Raw genomic sequence first — 23380 nt, forward strand, 5'->3', positions numbered from 1 at the left:
TCCGTTCAGGGACGGGGTATGAAAAACTCACAGACAGACGGTGCAAACAGGCCGCTATCTCTGCTTGGTCTTTGAGGTTGGAGGTCTTGGTGGAGCGAACCAGCTCCTCCTTTTGAGTCAGCCAGGAGTCAAACAAACACTGTCAACACAGAAAGCAGGCCAAGATCAATTAGGGCGTTAAATAAGGCAAAGCACAACAACAGATTGGAAGAGTACGAAGAATTAAAGAAATAAATACAAGCTGACCGGTTCTGAGAAAATACAATTTTTTGATGCAGTCGTGAACAAAATGACACGCAATAACCGTATCATATCTGGACATTTGGATATTTAAGAATAATTTTGTGATAAATTAAAGGAATGTAAATGATAATAAAATCTGCAAAACCATGTAAGATTTTATAAAAATGCCTAGAAGATTGAAGGCCTGTCACAATAACAAATGTTGCTGGACGATAAATTGTCCCAGAAATTATTGTGATAACCCAGAATATTGTCATTTTGAGACCATTTTCAACAAATTGAATAACCATAAAACTGGAAGACATTTTAAATAAGCAAAAATGAACAAATAAAACAACAATAATTAAAATTAGGATTATGAAATCTTGGTAGGCAAAACTGAATTAAAAAAAAAATTAATTTAGCTTAGACAGAGAAAACAGGCAAAAGTGGCAGGTAGTGCAAACTAACGACTTCACAAATGTCAAATGTTTTCAGCATTTCTCAAAAATAGCAGTTTTCAATGGTATTAAAAGAGAGCGTCTTCTTGATGACTGTTGCTGCCGACGTTAAAAATCATCTCCGTACAATCAGAAAGAGACGGCAGTCCACCATGAATCCTACTTTGTATGGGACAGGACTTGTGCAAAAATGTGAAGTGTGTGTGGAAAGAAAAAAAAGCTTAAGCAGAACATGATTTCAGAAAATTGGCTGAAAATAAAAAGTTTAAAAAGGCTCAGTCAAAGTCAAATCTTTAAATACATCTTTGCTAGTTATTGAATAAAACGAGGTTCATTTACATTCTTAAAGTTCAAATAAATCCCTTTGCTTTCAAGGGATGAAAAACATAATATGATGTGATTTCTAAACATAGAACTTAATGGGAGTATAATGAGATGTCCTCATTTTTTACAACAACCTGCCATTTTATTAAGGGGTTAATGAACAGAAAAAATGATTACACTGTAGCACATTTCACTTTAAATGATAAAAATGAGTCACTGGGGCAGAAAACAAAGTCGATTAAGCAAGCAGTTCCAATGCAAATCTATTTTTGTGTTTTAATTAACTCTGACTTGTTAATCACATTTAATCCGACGCTGTGATCTTAGACGTTGCAATTATTACTTACAAAACATGAGCAAATCAGATATCTTAACCCACTTAATTAATTTTTTTACATTTTCTTCACAAAGTCTGCTCTTGCCAGAAGATGATGCATATTAACCATGAAAGGTTTGGTCATTCCAGGCCTATTCAGTTTGGGATTGGTACATGATTGCAGCACCGCATGCAGAAATAGTTGGACTTGCTGTGATCGCTCTGTGGAAACGCAATTCATGCACATTTTTAAGCAACACTCTTACACACCAAAAGCTGAATAGACAATAGTGGTTTGAATAATAATAAAAAAAAACTCGATAATAACAAACAGAATATATTCCATGCATCCATTCATTCAGAATCTTTCTTACAAAAGTATTAACTTTTCCACATTTGTGGTCGTCAGTTTACAACCACAAATATATGTTGTTGTGCTCCTAAATCCCTACAGTATTTTTTAGACTATTTGTAAGAAGAAGAAAAAACACTCTTAGTTAAATCCTAAACAAATGTATGCTACTTTTGCATTTCTACTCATAGGTTACACGATGAAAATTTTTGTGACTGAGAAGTTCTTCTCATTTCATTTTGGGAGATGGTTTTGCTATTTTACAAAAATATCAGTGGGCCTGATGGCCAGTCAGCTCACTGTTCAACATGACTGTGTTTATCAACTTGTAGAGCTAGCAAGGGTAGTTTGCTAGCTCTACATGTGCTAGCAAAATAGCTACACTTGACAGCCCTACAGCTAGCGTTAGTATGATAATTAAAGAAAAACATTGCTGCAAGTATGAACACTCATGATTAAAGCTGTGTACTTGTATCTACATGCGTTTTGGCGTCAATGGTTTAGGACTTCAGTTAGATACGTGAGTTTATATCCAACATTAACATTATACATTTCTTTTAAATAACTGTAATACAGCTAATACAGTTATATGAAAGAAATTAGAATATTTTTGAAAAGTTCATTTATTTCAGTAGCTCAATTCACTAAATGACACATCATATAGATTCATTTTCAAGCTTTTTCTGCTTACTAATGGAAATATTTACGATTGGAATATCATATCAGTCCAATAAAAAACATTTTCAATACAGAAATGTGATCTTAATGAGAAGTATGTTTAATACTTGCTTAATGGTTATGATTTTCAAAATGTACTTTTAATCTGACAAAGCAAGCTTCATCTAAACGTGTTCTAATTTATTAGACGTGTCTGTACATTCATCATAGGCGTAAATTTCAAAGTAACTGAAATTCAACTGGTTTACATATTTTTTTTAGTTTGAAATTATTTGATATTCTATAAAATAAGTAATTACATTATAAATAAACTCTGTGTCTTCATTCTGGGATATGTTTTTGATTTATAAAGAACAGAACAGTCAAACATATGGCCCCTCTGTACAAATTCACAGAACAGATGTTAACCATAGGACTGTACAGTTCAACAAATTTAACTTTTCCTTAAAAGTCAGTAAAAATGAGAGATTGGAATTGATTTGTTTGACTGATTCTCATTACACAGAGTAATAAAAAGAAAACATTGCCTCGATGATGATGTTGCAGCTGCTTACATACACCTGTGCTCCTACCTGTTCATTAGTGAAGTGCTGCCATTTCAACAGAATCTCCTGAAGCAGAATCCAGCGCTCTTCTGTCCATCTGCAAATCGCTGCCCAGCGGTCACCGAGAACCTGCACACACACAAACACACACACGCAAACATCTTCAATCAGAGTGTATATTTGGAATAAAATTCTCTTTGAGATATTTTCCCCCAGGCAGAGTAAAATTTTTATCATGTTGCCTCAAAAGGTAATTGGTTCACACTTTTGACATGCCAGATGAGTTTTTTTAAGCTGTCAGAAATGCCGTTTGATTTTTGCTTCTTGCTCCTCTAAAGTTTATATTGAGTACAGGGGGAAAGAAACTAAAAAAAAAACACTGGACATGCAGAACACTGGTTCTAACACGATGCCATTTTTTTCTGCTCTTTTGTCACTTAAATGTTACAAAACTGGTACTCAACTTTTATTATCCCACTTCAAAAGAAAATGGCATTTTTTGTTTCTATCCAGCTGTCGGATGGCCAAGTTAGAGAATTTATTTCTAGATTTGTCAAACAGGCCATCTGCGTTTCAACTTAACGCAGATTGTACAACTATTGATAGTGTCTATAGTTTATTAGAACTACAAGTTTCAACAATAAAGAAGTTCAAAGTGCTTTACAAGACAAAACATAACAGGCAAAAAATGAAGTAATGAAAAGCTTGTTTCTATATTAGTGGAGCATAAAAACTGAATGCTGCTCCTCCATGTTTGGTTCTGACTCTAAGGACGCAAAACAAGCAAGAAGATTTAAGTACGCTTGGTTGAGTTTGCCAAGATCTTATTGAGGCATTAGTCATTTAATCCTGGAAATGTTCTTCCCATGATAGAAGGCTGACTTTGTTACTGTCTTTATGTGTCTGTGAATGTTCAGGTCCATCACTACACTCAAATTTAAGTATAGAATTATGGTATCAAAAACTACTTCATCAGAAATGTATGTCCTAGTAGTCTTGAAGCTTTGTGATTGTACTCCAACAAACAAAAAAAATCAAAAACAAGATGCAACAAAACAAAATAATTTCTCTGTGAGTCAACAGTGCTGCAACAATAACCCATTTAATAAATCTGACAGCAACCGGCTTGAAAAAGCCAAGTCTGAACAAAGATGGCCATCTGTGTGACGGTGCTTCAGCCCAGGCATCGGGCTCCAATTATAGCAACAGCAACAAACTGATGTGAAAATTAATGGCTGGAGTTGTAGCATAATCCTGTCTTATTCTTTGCGCTGTGCAGGATATGGCAAGGCGCTGAAGTGAAGCATCAGTGTCGAAAATTACCATAGACAACAATGTCCATTACTCCAGCCTGCAATCTTGCTGGCAATGTCTATTTAAAAATATTTTCTAAGTTTACTTTTTGTAAAAAACAAAAAAACAGCCAACAAAATACAGCTGGTAAGTCCCGTTCACTCGCCTGAAGTTTACTCTCCAAGGCGGCAGTCGCGCTGTCTCCAGTGTTCTCGTCGACAACCACCACCATGTGGGTCAGAGAATTCACCCTCACCTGCTCCAGCTCCAGGTCCTCCTGGAGGAGCTTCAAAACAGACAAAAAACACACATGGAAAATGGAATACAAGGCTTTATAATGCTCCATTTTTCATCTGAGAAGAGTTACAGAGCAGCGAATGTATTTTGCGCCTTTGCAGTTTTCCACTATTCTGCAATGCTGACACAGTTGAATGTTTCAGATGATCAAAAAACATGTCATTAGCAGACAAAAACAAACCTGTCATGCTAAGCACCGGGGTGCCTCAGGGATGTGTGTTTAGTCTCTTGCTGTTTCCGCTGCTAACACATAACTTTCCATCCACACATGAGTGAAATCTTATTAAATTTGCAGATGGGAATGATGCATTTATGCACAGGGTGGAACTTAAAACAGCAAGCAGGTTAGTGCAGAAACAACAATCCGGTATGATAGTTATATGACATATACAGGAAATAATTATTGATTTTTAGACGTAAGAAGGTGAACCAACAGCCCTGAGGATCAGCAGCCGTTCAGTAGGGAGCAGGCATAAAAATATCTTTAATAGCTCTTAACCTTATTTCTTTACAAAAGCTGCAACAAATTTGTTTGGTTTATGTTACACGTTGACTTTAGTTTGCCTCTTATATCATATCTACCTAAGAAGCTGAATTAAATGTTTAGCTAATACCTCTCCAAGGCAAAACAAAATCATTTAATGATCCTTCTGTCAACAAGTAAATCTCACTTAGATTCACAACCTAAAGCTAAACATTGTGTTGCACTAAGCAGTAAATTTAATATCTAATGACATTGAGTAATTGTCCTTTTCAACTTGACTGCTGTTATTTCACAATTAGTACAAAATCAAAGGATTTGTTTTCATCCTTTGAAAAAAAAAAATATATGGAAAAATGTATATTAAGTGATAGTTTAATACCAACCGCTTCTACACACAGAAGGCTAATTTGAAGCATAGGTTTCAAAAGGTATGTGAAAGCGGCAGATAAATCCATTTGACACAGCTGGAGAGCTCAGCCTCACACTGCGATTAGAGCGGAGATGATGGAACTTTTTTTTAAAAAGCACAGCCGCTTTTAACAAAGTGAAAATACGAGCAGCCGAGAGCCCCTGCTGGAACGGTTCTGAACCCTAAAAATCACAGTCAAATTAAAAAGCAAACAGAGTTCTGTGATGAAAAAATAATTTGGCCAACCATTTGATCTTTAAATTAGAGTAGAGCCAAGAAAAACGAGGTAGGTAACGCAGAAGAAAGACAAGGAGTGAAACAGTCCAGCCTTACTGCTCTTTACTGGAATAAACAAAGTGGACAGCAGTGAGGTCCTACTGTTCAAAATATACAGGCATAGTATTTTGCAGATGTATTGTCGCTGCTATGCAGCATGAATACCACCATGTCTGGTCTCCAAGTGTTGGATAATTATTCTCTAAGGCTCCCTGTGTCTGTAATATTCCTTACATTTGTTTTTGTTTTTTGTTCAGCCTAACAGAGAAGGTCAGGAAGTCATTAAGAAATTACAACCAAATAGTTTCAATGCCAGAAGCCAGAAACCTCATTCCTGAGATGGAAATATTAGCTACCAGCACAACGGACTACATGTTATCGTGGGTCCATGTCTGTTATTAATAGAAACATAAGAATATTTCCTAATATCTTACAATATCTTTAAGTCAGATGCATTTCTCAAGCTTATAATCAACAACAGTCAGCAACTTTATTAAAGCTGCAGTACACACTTTTATCTATATATATATATATATATATATATATATATATATATATATATATATATATATATATATTTTTTTTTTTTTTTATTTGCCCAAACTGTCACTGTTGTGATTTATTTCAACATATTTCTCTGAACATTTACATATATGTGTTTGTGTGTGTGTGTGTGTGTGTGTGTGTGTGTGTGTGTGTGTGTGTGTGTGTGTGTGTGTGTGTGTGTGTGTGTGTGTGTGTGCGTGGGTGTGTGCATGTGTGGGGGTGTGAGTGTGTGTGTGTGTGTGTGTGTGTGTTAGGCATGTCGCAATAAACAATAAATCAATTAATCACATGATGAATTAAAATGAGTTCAATAATTTCAATGATTTATGGTTTTTGTCTTTAGTCTGGTGTTTTGGTCTCAACTGGACTTTTTGTTTTTTGAAGGATGATTTTGTTTACAGACTTCATAATTCATTTTATTTGTTGTTTTATTTATTTTTGATATTTAAAATGTCTTCCAGCGCCAGTGTTAAATGTTGGGCAGAATTTAAATTGTGTTGATGTCATGGTCATTATCAATGTATTTGTAGATTCGCCTATGTGGCGTTTTAACATTTCTGTTGCTCTTTTGTCCACGTTCTGCTGTGTCAACTTAAATTTCCCGCTTGTGGGACTAATAAAGGATTACTCCATCTTATCTTTGTGTTTCTCTCTTACATGAACGTGTGGTTTGAAGATGAAAGTGGGACCAGGTGACGCTCTCACCTTGTGCTCCTCCACTTGGTGCTTGATGTCCTCCAGGTCGGGGCCGAGCGGCTGAGCGCTGATCTTCTTGATGCGAGCCTCGGTGACGTCCAGCCACTCGGTCAGCTGCTGCAGCTGCTTGTTCTGCAGCTCCATCAGGACTTCATGGAGTCTGGGACGGAAACGAATCAGAAGCCTTTCAGTCACGCGGCTGGGCTCATTATCCCCCAAAGCAGTCTTCCTGAAGAGGGGCTCGGAAAGCCGACAGATGGCGGGTTTTAACGTTGAAGCAGAGATTTCAGGTAATTATTACCATTATTATCATTATTATTATCATTCAGACCCTTCAGCAAGGGGGCCGTGTTTGCTTATCTCTGTGCTTGAGTCAACAAGATTATCAACGATGATAGCAGAACTGTTTAATTAAATTTGGCTCAGTGTCAGTTAATCTTGGATTCACTATAATTAGAAAGAGTGCAGCTCTTTGTACTCATCGATGTGAGCTGCAGTAAAGATCTTCATTAGCTGTGAAAGTAAGATGGGAGAGACGGCTCAAACTCTTTTTATCACAGCTTTAAATTTCTGGTGTGTTCGGACAAACAGCTGCAACCAGACGCTGTAAAAAAAACCCGAAACATAACCTTTGACATACATAAATATAAATTCTTCTTGTTTAAGGTTAGTAAATAGGACCAAAATGATCTCTACTCTGACAGACATTTGATTACTTTCTTCAAATTAAGTATTTATATGCACCAGGTCAGCAACTTCTACAATCCAAGAGCCATTTTCAGCAAAATAAATGTATTTATTGTAGATTTTTACATTCTTTTGTGAGGAACCCATCTAATCAGCAGGCTTTTATGCACCAACATAAAAGCCTGCTGATTAAACATAAAAGCATTTAATGAATATGTTAAACTTGGCCAGCTATATAATTTTTAGCTAAAGTGACAAAAATTGTTTTTTGCAGTCGAGAATTTTCAAAATTTGCAAAGTGAGATAAACCCGCAAATATAAATTTACACATCCTTTTACAACAAGAGATAAGTCTGACTACTTGTTTAATGTATTGCAGGTTAATTATTGTTCAGTAGGCAAAAATAAAAAAATTAAAAAATCACAGTATTTTGTTTTTTCTGTTTTTGTTCCTCTTATTTTTGATTTTTACTTGCCGATTTTGGCCAAAGTGACAAAACATTTCGACTTGTGTTCATCTGCTTTCTGCAAGATGCTAAAAGCTTGAGATATTCTCTAACAACCAAACTTATCTTTCAACTTCTGCACTTCCTCCCAAACCAATCTGTTCACTAATGCTCACTATTAAATCTCTGAGATTAAATCTGTACTGAGATTGAATTGTAGCTGCTTCCTTCCACTTCACAGCCGTGGGCTCCTTCAAGTACGTCACCACAACAACACGTACTTCCACTGAGTCTGCTGCTTCTTTCTTACAGGCTGGAGGAAGATTTATTTGTGCTGACTCTGCAGTGCTGATATTCCACTTTCATTTACCGTTTGTGACAAGTTACAAATGTCAGCTTTTAAAAAGGTCCTTCAAAGGTGAACATTTTAATCATCCAAAAGGAGAGGCAGGCCTACATTTCACTAAGAAATACTATATATATTTACCCTTTAGTGCGGCTGTGCTGCCAGCAGACTAAGCGCTGAATCAAATTGTCACAAACATCCAATTTTCTGAGCTGATATTGAAAAAGATGGAAATAAGTAAAATGACCACAAACTAGTGCTAAAGCTAACAGTACATGTACTCATGGGAAAATCATCAGTGGTTGGTTATCTAATTTAAACACCTGCTCTACTAATGATCTGTCAGAGTTGCCCATTTCTTTTTTCCAACTGAACATAAGCACTCCAAGTTCCACAGCATATCTACATGTTAAGATTATCAAAGTCAAGCTAGCAAAGCTGATCTACTCTAGCATTAGCATATTGACAAATGTCAGCTAAAACCAATGTTAGTCATTGTCGGCGAACAGTTCGGATTTTGCAAGCATGATGTCACGTTGCAACGCGCCTACATGTTTCTGGGATAATACCAACAAACACAGCCAAGGTGGGCGATTGGGAAATATTGTTAAACACTGGATATTTGAATAAACCTGTTACAAATCAGTTACTTAAGAAAGTACAATATAAGATTTTATTATTTTTAGACTGGTCCAACAGTATCAGTAGGGTTTTATTCACCTTTTGGACAAGACTGATAAGTGAGTGCAAGTAGAATGAGACAGAAGAGCAAAATAACCATTTTAGTTCTGGCTTAGTTCTTGTTTGATGGTTATATTTGAAACTTTAAATGTTTAAAACACTATAATATGGCTTAGGTGCTTGTACTGAATTCAATATGTTAGACCTCACGTCCTTTAGGTTTCAAAGGCAGATCATATTATAGTTTACTTCTATTGAAAACCTCGGTGCTCGTTGTTGGCCAACTCATTTCGGCAATCGGCTGTGAAATTTTTAAAGAAGTGATAAATTCATTGTCCATTTACTGACAGTTCAGCAGAAAAGACATTGAAAACCCTACATGTATTCATTTGCTCACCAATATCTGAGCGTGGAGAAAATTTAAAAGAAAACGGAGGTGTGCGGCTGAAGGACCGATTTTATGAGAACATAAAAAGAAAATGTAACCTCCTCTAGTCGTGAATGACCAGACTGTGAGCACAAATAAAAAAATGAAGATTCAGGCAGTAAAACTGTCAAATAAAGCCCCAGTGAGGAGAAAAATTTGTAAAGTGCCGTCTTTTTCAAGATATTTGAATCGAGGAACAATAGAGCCCACTAAAGAGGCTTTTCTACCTCCTAAAACAAACTATTCTTGATTATTAAGGTTTAGCCATTCAGCTTGTGTGAACATATACTAAAAATCAACAGACCTGTTCTGTCTCTCCATGCTTGCTACTCTCAGGTGTTCCCAGCGGGAGTTCAGGAGGTTCATCTGCTCCCTGACCTCAGAGTCCTCGTCCTCACTGAGGTTACCCTCCGCCAGCAGGGCGGCGCCGGCCCGCAGGACACGGCCGACGCTGCCCTGATGGGTGGTCAGCTCCACCATGTAGCCCTGGTAAAGAAAGTGGGCAATATATCGCGCGTTCTTCCAATCGGTTGAAAAAGCTCAATTAGGGTTTGGCTCCTCTTTGGCGCCGCCTACCTCATGCGTGTGGAACTGCTCCTTCACCTCCTCCACATGGCTGGAGATGGAGGGCTGGCCGTGAAGGCCGTCCTCTGCCGACAGCAGCCACGTCAGCACCTTTAGGAAGCAGAGCTCAACAAGTTATTGAAGGAGTGACAGGAACATTTTTGCGTTTATGTCACACTCAGCAGTTTCCTGTTGTTTTAAAATTACAACTCTTATTTACAACACAGCAAAGATATTCCCACACCCTGAAGTTAGCCATGTTTTGTCACATTGCAACCACAAACTAAATTTTTATTAAGACGATATGTGATAGAGCAACATACAGTCATGTAATTGTGAAAAGGAAAGAGAAATGTTATTTCAAAGTCTCCCCACAAATTCTTAAAGGGACAGTATTATGTATTTCCAAGGCACATAGTGAAACTTTCTAGCACAATTATGATATGAGAACATTACTACAGTTTTTTTGTTTTTTTTTACCTCCTCCAGTGAAGCCTGGTAGCTCTCCAGGCTGGTGGATCCAGGAGGCAGAGGACTGAGGCCCCGCTGAAGCTCCTCCTGGCTGTGGGTCAGGAACTGATGAACGGAGGAAAACAACGTGACAGGAGACAAAGGGAGAGGAGGAGATGGGGCGAGAAAACAGACATTAGGTGAATGTGGAGGAGATGGGGAGACATTAGAGGAACAAAATGCAGGGAGCATGACCAGAATGTAGGAGAGAACAAACGGAGAGAAGGAAAGGTGGCAAGTTCAGCTTCAACAACAGTTCCTCTCTCACAATCCCAATCCCATTCCCTGTCTGTAGTTTGTGCTGTACGTACTGTTGATTTAATGCAATAAATTATAATGCAGTTTCACTAGATGCAAGTTATAATCCTAGATAAATGAAGAGTTGAAGAGTTTTACGTTCCATTCAAAAAAGTTTAGTTTTTTTTTAATCTGGGACTATTTTGCATTTCTTAGCACCTGAATCGTGAAGTTGTTTACCAGCAGTGAAGAAGAGTCGACACCTGGCTACGACAGGAGATAAAAGTCGGGGCTGGAACTCTACTAGCAACTCCCAAGATGAGACAACAGATAATTTTTGTGCTATTAGAGGGAGATGAGGAAAATTTTTTGCAGTATTCTGGGGAAACTAAGAATTCCCATGTTTGGTTTTCAAACATAGAGATCAGCAGATCTCTATGTTCTGCAGATCTCATATATGTTCAAATATGTATTTGAACATATTTTCAAATACAAGTGCACCACTAACTAAAAGAAAAAAAAATTGTATTTGAACTTAAACAGGGAAACAACCCAAGATCCATTTTAGCAGAAAGTGGCTGACAATCACTGCTCACTCAACGGTTGTCTTGCCAGCAGTCATTGACACCTTCCACTAGGAGGGAGAGTCACAGATGGTTGTTGCTGAGGAAGTGGAAGTGGAAAGGAAAACGGTTTGGTAAAATTTGGACTTCATTTGGAAATAAAGATCCAGAAGTCTGGAGGAAGAGTGGAGAGGCAGAGAAAGGAAGCTACTTCCGGTTCAGGGTGTTCCCTCAGCTTCCCAGAATCAATAATGGCTTTGGCACCATGCGTCCCTGTTGGTGTTGGAACAATCTACTGATCAGGAAATCATGCAAAAGGAGCCCCAACCGAGTGCCGAGTTCAGGACCTGGATATCAAGTGCTCAGGCAGAAATACATTTTGGGTTTTCATTAGTGTCAGAACAAAAACATCAAAATGAATAACAACAAAACATGATTGAAAGAAATCACTCTCTAATCAACCTACACAAGTAATGCTTTTGTGAAGTAAATTATTAGCATGAATTAACTTTTTTTTTGCATTCCAATACAATCAGAATGGCTTTTATTTTAGGGAAGAGGAATCAGGAAAACTTGCAGAAAACAGCAGAAACACTGAGTTGGCTGAAAGGTGGATTCAAACCCTTCGACCACCCGTCTCTCCTGCTTTTGAACCAAAATAAATGAAAAGTTGACCGACATAGCTGATGTGTGTTGATGATTTTGATGATGGTACTCGTCAAAACGTAATGTGTGTCTCTGGTTTTCTCACGTGTTGACTGTATTTCTTTGTATTTTTGTGTTTCTATGACTTGTTGCTGAAACGAGTTACACAAATAAACTTGACTGATTGATTATTGTGATAAATTTTTCTGAAGAATTCTGATTGACCATTGTGATGATAAATTCCAACTAATGCTTGAAAAACGTCCAAAGTGTTCGTATTGATTGTTAGTTTTAGTTTTTTCTCCTCCATGGGAGCATCACAACCTGTCGATAAATTTAAACATGATTTAATGCAGAAACCAATTGAAGAATTTTGAATTAATATGATTTCCAAGATTTGTTAGCATTGAACTTAATTGAATTAGAATCAGATAATGAACATTTTAATCATGATTTCAATAAGCTACGAGTTCCCAAATATATTCTCAGTCTAGTTTTTATAGACATTTGTCAATGACAGCAAAACAAACAAAGAAACAAACAAAGAAACAGATGTTCAGCCAAAACACAGACAGACAAATGTTAGCGTTGAAGCGTTAGCGCTGTGAAACACGGACCTGCTCAGTAAAGCGTCTCCTCTTTTGCTCTGGTGACTTGACATATGCAGCCTGGGTGTAGGCATAGCTTTTATAGCGAGGCTGAGGGGAGGGGCTCCGCACGCGCCCCTGAGCCACACTCACTGTGATCTGAGAGGCAAAGACAGAGGAGGAGGAGGAAAAGTAGAAGAAGAAGTAGAAGAAGAAGAAGAAGAAGAATAGGACATAGAGAGACAGAGAGGTGGGAAGAGTTGGCAAAGAGGCAGGATAAAGAAAGGACAGATAGAGGCAGAAGAATGTAAAACTGTGCAAACAATCCCAACAGCCACAAAACACAGAGGAGTGAAAAGCAGAAAATAAATGGGGTGAAAAAAAGAAGCAGGATGCAGAAAGTGAAAGTCTGAAAGTGACAAAAAAAAAAGAAGAAAAGATGCAGGAGAAAATAAAGCAAAAGTTTCCATCCAAATGTCAAACTTATCTTTTGGGACTTTCAGAAACAAACAGGGACGATTTAAGTCAAGTAAAACTGGAAGGTTGTGCCTGAATTATTTGAACCAGTTTGGTTTGATGTGACATTTACTGACTTTTTGTCTGTAAATGCTAGTGAATTAAATCCATTTATTAGCTTTTCCTGTGATTTAATAGGCTGAAATAAAAAAGATAAACTGGTTGTTAATTGAAGATTAAAATGGGAATAAACATGTCCGTAAAATAAAAGATTGATTCAAGCTAAAACTCTGCCATGCGAATGCTAAACAAAAGGCTTACCAGGGTCTGACTTCTAATAAATGTAATAATAAAAGACGGAAAATTATTTATCATGGTCTCTTTATTTCTTTAACAATACGGTGCATCAGGTCTTTCACATTTTTGAGAATATCTCTGGATGGAAACCCAGCTTTAGAGGCAGACAGTACAGACAGGTACAGACAGAGACACGGTGTTACATCATGGGAACAGTGGCACAGTCAAAGCAAGAGCAGCTCTTCTTCAGAATCCTTAAATCGGAAGCCATACAGTGACTCTTACGTTTCACCCTCAGTCACTCTGCCATTTTTTTAAATTACAAAAAAAAAGAAGAAAAGTGTGTTTTATACACGACATGGAGCGTGGTCAGGGTTTAGCTTATTCAGAACTGTTCCCAAAGTCTAAATGCATTTATGGTTACGGATTTGCTCGGTGGGTTTTTGCTGAGAAATGACCATGAGGCCGTGTTCAAAGTGCCACCTCAGTCAGTTTCCTGCTTTCTACACGCTGACTCGACACTTTCAGGTGTCGGAAAAGCGTAAAAGTTGCTGAACAACTGCTGGGACAAATAATGAGAAAAGAAAAAACACCCCACAACAGTTCCACTGATCTACACCGACAGGTCATCAATCACACCATCATGAGTTGGACAGTGAGGATTCGAAATAATTAGGTGTTCCACAGGGATCACTGCTTGGTTCTCTTCTGTTCTCCATACACATGCTAACTCTATTTGAAGACTTTAAGTGAGCATTACTATTTTAGTCATTTTAAATAACATTCATCTATAAATTAGAACACATATTTGTCCCTAAAATGGACACATATGGCCTAAAAACCTCTTCAGTTGCCTTTTATGTTAGTTTTCTTGAATCAAAGAAAAGGTTAAATGTTTTGACATGGCTTTATGTCACAGTTTGCCCCCCCCCCCCTAAAGGAACTTCAGAAACCAGATAAATTAGAACAAAAATGTGTTTTGCTTAAAAAAATTTTTTTAAAAAGTAGGACAAATTGCACGGAACGTTTTGGCCTTTGGCTCAACGCCATTTATCTACTTGTTCCAGTAAAAACATCTCTCTGTAAAACCATGTTTTATAAACGCAATAATGGAACAAATTATGTAACAGACTGTTGTTGGTAACTAAGTGCATTAAACTAGAGGCAATTTTATACTTGGATAAATTATATGTCAGTGTTTACTTGCTTGGTAAATACATCTTGACAGCAATCAGGCTCTGGACTTTCAGAAAGTCTGAAGAAGAACAACATAAAAATAAATAAATAAATAAATAAAAAAGAAAAATCTATAAGTTCCATCAGTGGAAGACTTCTGCCCAGGACTAAGAGGGCATGTTTGGTTCAGACCTTCACATCTCTGCTGGAGTCAAACAGTGCAGATGTCGGCTCTTATCTTTACTGAACAAAAACAGAATCCTGCAACAACTTTTTTTTCCACTCACAACCATAAACTTTGGTGTTCTATACTGGGGTTTTGTGAGATTAGACCAGCACAACGTAGTGAAGTCTCTCTCTCTGTATCTCATTGTTTTTATTTTATTTTTAAACAAATTAACTATAAGCTATAGAGGAGACATTAATAAATGTAGAAGGACCTTTAACTGGGACATTCTAACATGACTCAGACTTCATTTGAACCAGTCTCTACCGTTTCAGTCTCAGCTCTTCTGTAACGGGTTTTGTTTTTTGAAACCTTCCATCACACACTAAAAAACATGAATTTGTCACTTTCCAGCTGTTTATCTGTATATTCTACCTCCAGATTCACCATCATCTCACATTTCTGTGCGTTTCCCAGGGTTTCCCCGAGTCTACTATAAGCCTGGCGGGCCACCAGGCTTTACTTTTGCCCCCACCAGACTTAGCATTGCTTATTTTTTTTAATTTTTTTTTTACATCTTTTTAAAATGTTTGCATTTTATAGTTGGTGTCCAGGTATTAATCTTGAAATCTTTCAACACCACATAATCATCAAGTGGTATTTTCAAATGTCCTGTCATATATAGACATTTTTTAAACTCAAAAATATGACGGGCCGCTGGATGAACGACTGCCCTCGCACTCAGCCACCAGGCTTAGCAAGTTTTCTGGTGGAAACCTTCCTCACCCGTTCTTTCCAGGATTTTCACTTGGCCCAATGAGAAAGCAGCTAGAGAGCAGCTAACCCCCCGATCAAATGTTCCCCTGAAAATAACATCAAGCTTTCGTTTTCCTCTCTACCTGCCCCGGGCGTCAGATGGATGGATCGGAGTGTGTGCGTGCGTGTGGGGGTGTGTGTGTGTGTGTGTGATTCGGTGCATTTCACCAGCTTTAGGTAATCATCTCCAAGTTTCAATCGAGTTATTTTTCATATATTCCTTCATGAAAAGTTAAGGTCCTTCACCCCGCTAAGCCTCAGGTGGTGTTAGTATAATATTAATGTGAGGAAGTGGTAGAAGTGCTGTTGTTGGTGACAGATGATGGAGGAGGGAGATAATAGCTGCTGTCAGGACCTTTTTTCACCGTCTGTATCTCTTATTTTATTGTCGTCTTGCTTGTTTCCTGTAGTTTTTGGGGGGTTTTTGCCTTCAGCTCACTCTTCATAATCCTCATCATCCAGCTTCCCTTCGAAAGCTAAACGTTTCAGTTTCACATCTTTCCCCGTCTTGTTAGCGACTGCAGGTTTATTCTTTCTGCTCTCAAGTAGTGAGTCTGATGTGGCTGCTGCAGTGAGAGGATATTATCAGCACAGTTATTCCAGTAATTTCACCCCAATCTGTTGTGATTGGCCGCTGACCTCTGCCTAACTGAGCTTGAAAGGTGAGAGCAGATGTCACATGTGGGAGCAGATTTTTTTTTCCTCTCTCTCTCTCTTTTACAGCATTTTAATCTCTGGTTCTGTTTCGAATCGCACGTCGGTTTTCATTTCTGAGGCCGTTCCTTCTGCACGCCGCCTGTTCCTCGAAGTGAGCTGGAGGAAATTACGACAAGCGGGGGGGAACATCTGGTAACCTCCCCACCGCTGAGACCGCTACCTGAAATCCTGGCTCCAAAAACGGATGACTGAACCAACGTACAGATGGTCGGCAATTAAGGTCGACACAAAATTAAAGCGCCGCTGTAAAAGCGCGGCACAGTACGGGGGTCTGTGCATGTTTTTGTCGCGTTACAACTCCAAATGTAATGCGATCTCACTGAGATTTGAACTCGTATGTGAGCTTGAGTGTGGTGTAATTTATTTGCGAGCTAAATAAGTAATATTTAATAAGGATGTAAAGCTAATGAGCCCCTACAGTCGGAAAGATGAATTGCGCAAAAACACTGATTTCTACTTCAGACAGAAGCTGCTTAAGAGAAGAAGTGCAGAGGGGAAAATTAACAAGCTCTCAACTGGAGCTTAGCTGTGAAATTTCAACTGTTTCTAAACTATGATTTTACTGTTCTGATGCAAACATTTAAGATGAAAACGTTTGCCATAGATTCATTCTATTTAATACTATATTTAGTTGGATCACCTTTAGGTTTGATCCATTTCCAGAGGCTTTACTTTGATGAGCTTCTGGAAAGTTGGATGTTTTTCCATCTGGTGTTGAAATAATTTGGACAGTTTTTACGAAGACAATACATTGATTCAATGTGATACAGATCATTTTCTCTTTCAAATTTTTAAAATGAATGCAGATTAATGTAGTTTTACAAATTAATGATATTAATTTGATCATAAGGAACTATTTGACTTCGAGGTTTAGTTTAAAAGTAGAAAGAATTAAACAGATCTTGACAACACATTACGATTTAAGCCATGTTAGACTCAGTCCAGCTGTGTAACTACAACCACAGTTGTGGAATTTGTTTCTAACTTTGTGTTTTTGTTACACTTTCAGATCACAAAATAAATCTTTGACCATCAACTAATTGTTGAATTTTTTTTTTGTTGTTTTTTTTTAGGATTTTCTTTTCCTGAAACGGTATGTTTCACACCAAATGTAACAGGACGACAACTTCTACGTTTGTCTCATCCGTCGACAGAATATTTTCAGGACGTTTTGCCCCACAAATGCAATCAGACACGACACACTCAGTGTGTGTAAACGCGGGTTTCCAACCTGCTGAGAGAAGCGCTGCTGGGTCTGGATCTGATAGTGTTCCTCCGTTGTCACACGGGAGACGCCGGCCGTGGTCGCCGACGGGAGTGACTCCACTTCCTGGATGGCCTCCATGGAAATACTTTGGGGGAGAACCCGGAAGAGTGACGTCACATACATGATGATGCTCTTCTTGTCGGGGTGCGAGACGGCCACATCTACGGAGCACAGAGCGCAGAAAATTAAGACAAAAAAAGTTATAATCACTCTAAATGTGACAAATACAAAGATTTCTCCTCTTCCTCTCCCCCACATGTTGCTGAGAGCTACCTGGAAGCTGGTGGGGAGAAAGAAACCATCTGTTAAAAGAGAAATATTAAAGATATTGGAAATTTTTCTGGTTGCAACAGGATTTGGAAACCAGTTGGGCTCCATCCATTAATCTTGTAAAGTTAGCATTATTTTGTTAGCAAAAAGGTAAAAGAGTTAGCTTGTGTTGCAGTGCTACATTAGTTTGAATTTTTCATTGTAGTGTAGTTTTATTTCGCTGTGACTTTTTATTTGTCTAATTCAGATAGTTTTAATTAGTTTTAGAAGTGCGTTTGCTAAATTTGATAAGTTATTAAATAAATGTTATTTACAGTTTTAGCTTTTTCGATTCAAAAAAGGTCAAAGTATTGTATTGTGATTATGTTTGCATCGATTGGGTAATGAATTCAATTATTGTTAAACAACGACTGACTCTGGTGTTTTCTCCCAACTATTGCTGTCGCCATTTTTTGGACTAGCATTAGCGCCTCCAGGAGGAATATGGAGTACTGTAACTTGCCAACAATTGATATAAAATACTTGCTTGTTGCAAAAAAATACTCAATTTCACATCAATTCAAAGGCTAACAAGTAGATTTATAAACATGAAGATGAAGGATATTATATCTCTAATTTCAGTATATTTCTGTTAATTTTATAAGCACACAATATAGTTCCAGTTACCTTTTTTATTTAAGTTTTCTTAGTTTCAGTTTTTGTTATTTCACTAGTTTTATGTCATTATATTAACTCTGGTCTGTTGTGAAACAAACAGCCTCATAGTGTTGTAACAGAAAGGATCAGCCTTAATTTTTAAAAAAGACATTAAATTACTATCCTCCACTGATATGGAACAAACTTCCAGAAAACTGCAAAACTGCCGAAACACTGAGTTCCCACTTGTTTGGGAGCCTTAATTTTATATATATTTGACGATGACTATTCTTGAGGATTTTGATGATGGAAGGTAATGTTTGTTGCCGCTTTGTAACTGTTTTTACAGCATGAAACTCTTCGTTGCTGAAATGCATAATGCAAATAAACTCAACTAAAGTGATCCCATGGAATATTTGCTTTAGTCTAAATCAAAAGATCAAATGAAACAAAATTGTTTGTTCATGTCATAATGAGCAAAAAACACATTGAAGAAAGCAAACAACTGTGAAAATGGAGCTTAAAAACAATCTGAGCATATGCCCACCACTGAGCGATCTTACAGGCTGCATAATTTAGACCGTCCTTCAGCCGCTTCAGTCACTTTCCCCCCATTTTTCTCATGATTCACTGGAGGCCATTGTTTAGACTGCTTATTATCTTCCACAGCATTGAGTATGTGTCAGTCAGCCAGCTTGTACCGAGACTTGCAGCCGAATTAAGTCCGAGGAGGGATTTTTATTTTTCCCTTTTTTTTAAAGCAGAAGGCTCCAGGTATAAAGGAGCACTTGCTCAAGAAAGGTGGCAAAGAGCCTGTGGACATGCAAGTCAACCAGGGGTGTAAGTGAAAGAGACAGATCATGGTGTATCTGAGGCAGAGCAGCCAAATGAGCACATAATGAGATGGAGATGCCAAAGAAAACAAGACGGATGAAAACAGTGGGACGGAAGAGAAAGAGGAAATGGTTAGTGCTATTCTCTTTATCCCTGCCTGACAGTTTTGATTAACAGAGCAAATTGAACTGGGGGACTCTGGCAAAGATAGATGGCACCGATGTCCTGGTGTGTGTTTGTTTTTTTCTTTTCACCTCAGTGTCGTGTCCACTTCAAAACAAGCCCTGCGTTTGGTAAAACCTTTTTCTTTTTAAAAAAAAATCTTTTAATCTTTTCTACTGTTACCGGTGATGTCAGTGGATGTGTTCACCAGTTACCTTCGGGGTCCAGGAGTCTCTCGATGCCCAGGTGCTGCTCAGCCTTACTGAAGGCGTGCTCCAGCCTGTCGATCGCCGACGTCTTCGTCTCCACCGCGCTCCAATCGAACAGCTCCGGCCTGGCGAGACGGCAGAGGGAACGTTTGGGATTGCATGTTGAGCTCCGGGTTTTTACTTTTTTTTTTAGTTTATCTAATTATCACCGCTTGTAAGTGTAGAAAAAACCTTAAAATAAACAGCTTGAAAAATCCTAACTTCAATTTCCACACACAGTCAAGTGACGATGTTACCTTCAGTTCTTATAAAAATGCTGCATGTGTCAAATGTGACTTAAAAGAAATTTGACTTTGTATTTTAATGCCTTGAAATTGGGCCTCTGTCTCTTTAAGAAGCTCCTGCTCTTTCCGTCATTCTGCCTACAGGAAGTCATCACAACACAGCTCCTCTATTAACCCTTTGACAATGTTTTTACCAGCGTTGCACTGAGAAGTAGCTCCTTTAATGAGCTCAGCAGATGAATGGTTGCCACGGGAGACCAGAGGATTTCTCAAACATGCATGAAAGAATCAAGGCAACACTCCAGGTGTGTTTTTGCTGAGGGAATAACATTATAACATGATGTAAAGCTAAAGGAAAAAAAAAACAATTTTACATAATACTCCACTTTTAAGACGTTCGGTTAATGAAACAAGAGAAACTTACTTGTAGTAAATTTTGACCTTGCCCCAACTCAAACTACTATGCAGTAAGGATCATTTCTAATCTTAGTTTTGAATTACAAGAGCCTGGGAGATATTCTAGAGATAATCTAGAGATAAAGAGACATTCTCAACATTGTTTATTAAAACTCAGCATTTACTTGTCCTTTTTTATTTCTTTTTCACCCTTATACAATCTTTGTCTTTGTTCCTTCTCAGCTCTCTAACACAAACATGCCGTACTCCACCTGTGGCTGTGGATGAGGGCGTTGAAGGCCAATCCATCATTCCAGCTACTGGAGAAGTTAACCACATTCACCTGAGGACAGAGACAATATAAAAACTAAAGAGGCGGAGCGCGACTGCGAGCCGCTAAACCCACAGCTGAAACTCCGTCCCTGAAGCGCAGGGACTCGTTCAGTTGATGACAGGCAGAGCTTTTGAATGCATGAAGCAAGAAGAGGATACAAAGCTTTTAAAATGCTCAGAAAGGCAAAGAGGAGTGTTCATTATACTCAGTCTGTTACAGTAGCTTTTCAGCAAGACAAAATGCTAACAAAAAGCTATAAAGTTCCCCCTTTTGTGTTTTCACAGACAGAATAAATGTTGAGCTGTGCTTTAAAAAAAAAATCTATTGCATTTTGCATCAATTATTACACAATGTGTTTTTTATTAAATTTGAACGTCTGATTTTATTATTTTATTACACATTGTGGCATTACATTTTACATATTAGGTAAAAACAGTAGCATCAAAACTTCTAAACTTTAGAATAGATATCAGCTTTGTTGTAGATTTAGAAACTTAGCTGAGAGGCTCTATGTATATTTACGTCTTTTGTGCATTGCAGTCCAGAACCGACTCTGCACACAGTTACTTTAACCAACTGTTAGCGAACCACAGACATTAAATTAAAAAATGACTCAGAGGAACATAACACACAGCCTCTCTCACAATAACGTTAAGCTTTAGTGTGCTGCTGAATTGACGACTGTGTTGATAGAGTCTGTACAGAGTGAATATATATGAGCTGAGAGGCTACAAATGAATTGCACACGAGGCCCAATAAAGCTGTCCAAGTCCAGCTCTATGTAGATTGATGCTGTGTGAGAAGCAGCAGAAAAGAAGCAGGAAGGTTGCTGCCATCGCACATTATGTTACAGCCAAACCGGAGGATCCAATAAGGGTTCCTTCAGACTGGATGAGAGTCGGGGCGGGATCTTCAGGAGAAATGGGGATTTTGTGAGGGAAGGTTGGACGTGAACTAAAACTGACATTGAGAGGTTGTTGTGATTTATCATCAGAATATCAGAGGCTGTCGTTTTAGCATAGTGGTAACGTGGTATCATCTTTACCACTTAGCTGCGCCCTGACAGTTAGCTAAAGCAGAGCCAAACAAGGGCTTTGAGTGGGGAGGATTGTGATATAAACCAATGATGTCATTAAAAAACCATAAAGTTAAAATCAGTGTTTTTGGTATGCTCTGGTGTTTTGTTTGTGATTTTTATGGCCTAAGACGACAGATTTTGTGGCACTTTAAAAATAAAAAAATTAAAAAAAAGTTGCAGTCAAAGTTAGCACTTTTTTAAGCTTTATGTTGGTCTTACAAGAAAGTTGAAGATGCTTTATAGTGTTGCATGGCACAATGTTGATAACTTTGACTTTATTAATATTCTGCTCATTTATTTTGAATTTGATTTAAAATGTGCGAAAGACAAAGTAATTAAATTGTATTTGAGAGAGGGTTAGTTTAGCATTATGACTTGCAAGATCCACTAGGGGGACTTGCATGCTCTTTTCCCACTTTCAATACAAGCGACAAAGAGGAAGAGCAGAGATTCCATCTGCTGCGATAATTTCTCTTACTATATTCCCTGTTTTAAGGGCTAACAATAGCGCCCTAAAAAAGTTACCGTACCTGATGAATTGCGCAAATTTAGTGTGCGACTCGTTTGTAAAGCTACATTTGTGTTTCATAAACATTGTGGAGAAGTTGCGGAGACCGGTGATAATTGCGAACGATGAGTAAGTTGAGTTAATGGTTGTAAATAGTCAGAACTTTGCAACTTTCTCAAGGACGGACTGTAAATTTACTTTATTTGCTTTTCACAAATGTTAGAAGAAAAATCTAATCCCTTTTTTCCCAGGGATCTTAGTACAAAACAGCAAACATTTTAATTTTATCTTTTCTTTATGAGCAATAAATCTTTTTGAAATAAATCATTTTGATTTTCACACTTACAAAAGAAGCTTGGATTATACCATTCTCTTCTCAAACAAGATTTTTACACACAGCAAATTCTGAAAGAATATTACATTTATTATGCTGTTTCAAACTTACGACTGAAAAGTAAAGCGTCATACCTGAGGGTATTGCCGTGTGTTCTGACGAACCCAGCTCAGCAGAATCTTCTCACTGTTAGTCTGCTGTAGGCCCGCCATCACATCCTTCATCACATCCTTCACCTGAACACACAAACAGAAGAGGCAGGTGGAAAAAAACCAGACCAACCCAGAAAACTGAAATGATTTCCAGACCCAGAGAAACTAAACACATTTCATTGTTTAGAGTGAAAACCTCTCCGCCCAGCCGAGTTTCTCTCCTCACACCGAGTTTTAAAAAAGTTCTCCGTTTGAAAAATGTGTCCGGGCAGGTTGGTTGCGGCTCGTCTGTGGGACATTTTGCATATTCCCACAGCCGTATCTCTGCCAAACAGTGAGGCTCAGGTAAAGCACAAAGCTAAAGGACACTTCCATAGGCAGAAATCCACACAGCGGGCCGTGTTTACATACGTTTTTATCCCCACAGGGAGGATTTCTGGCAGCTGTGAGTGACAGTTTTGGAGCACTTTGTTTGAACTTGTGTGGAAAACAAAGAATCGTGCTTTTCTTTTTACCTGCCCGGATGGATAATAGCTTTGAAAAAATAAAATAAAAAATGCAATCTCGACATTTCTTCCAGCTAAAATCCACAAACGCAAAGAGAGAGGATTTGTAGCGTCACTGCTAATCTCTTTCACTTCCACATTATCGTTCCTGTCTTGTGCGTTATGATCTGTGGATTGTTTGCCGGGATGA

The 23380-nt window shown here is 38.0% G+C and overlaps 1 protein-coding gene across 17 annotated transcripts in view; it reads right to left on the minus strand.

Moving 5' to 3' along the window:
* The window catches only part of dmd (dystrophin), a 222171-nt gene that overhangs the window by 85667 nt on the left and 113124 nt on the right, over positions 1-23380 (minus strand). For 16 of the 17 annotated variants that reach the window (XR_014090847.1, XR_014090846.1, XM_081615481.1 and 13 more), the window contains exons 6-17: positions 22667-22768; positions 20551-20621; positions 19605-19723; positions 17452-17648; positions 12623-12751; positions 10531-10626; positions 10063-10161; positions 9791-9972; positions 6909-7059; positions 4358-4477; positions 2926-3027; positions 32-139 (exon numbers count right to left, since the gene is read on the minus strand). Coding sequence is in view for 15 of the 17 variants with exons in the window: in XM_081615481.1 (XP_081471607.1) it covers positions 32-139; positions 2926-3027; positions 4358-4477; positions 6909-7059; positions 9791-9972; positions 10063-10161; positions 10531-10626; positions 12623-12751; positions 17452-17648; positions 19605-19723; positions 20551-20621; positions 22667-22768 (1476 nt within the window). In the remaining 2 variants the exon portion in view is untranslated. The remainder of the gene's footprint in view (positions 1-31; positions 140-2925; positions 3028-4357; positions 4478-6908; positions 7060-9790; positions 9973-10062; positions 10162-10530; positions 10627-12622; positions 12752-17451; positions 17649-19604; positions 19724-20550; positions 20622-22666; positions 22769-23380) is intronic. The other variant, XM_081615504.1, reaches the window with a different exon arrangement.

This window comes from Poecilia reticulata, chromosome 2 (assembly GCF_904066995.2).
Source record: "Poecilia reticulata chromosome 2, P_reticulata-male-v2, whole genome shotgun sequence".
NCBI lineage: Eukaryota > Metazoa > Chordata > Actinopteri > Cyprinodontiformes > Poeciliidae > Poecilia > Poecilia reticulata.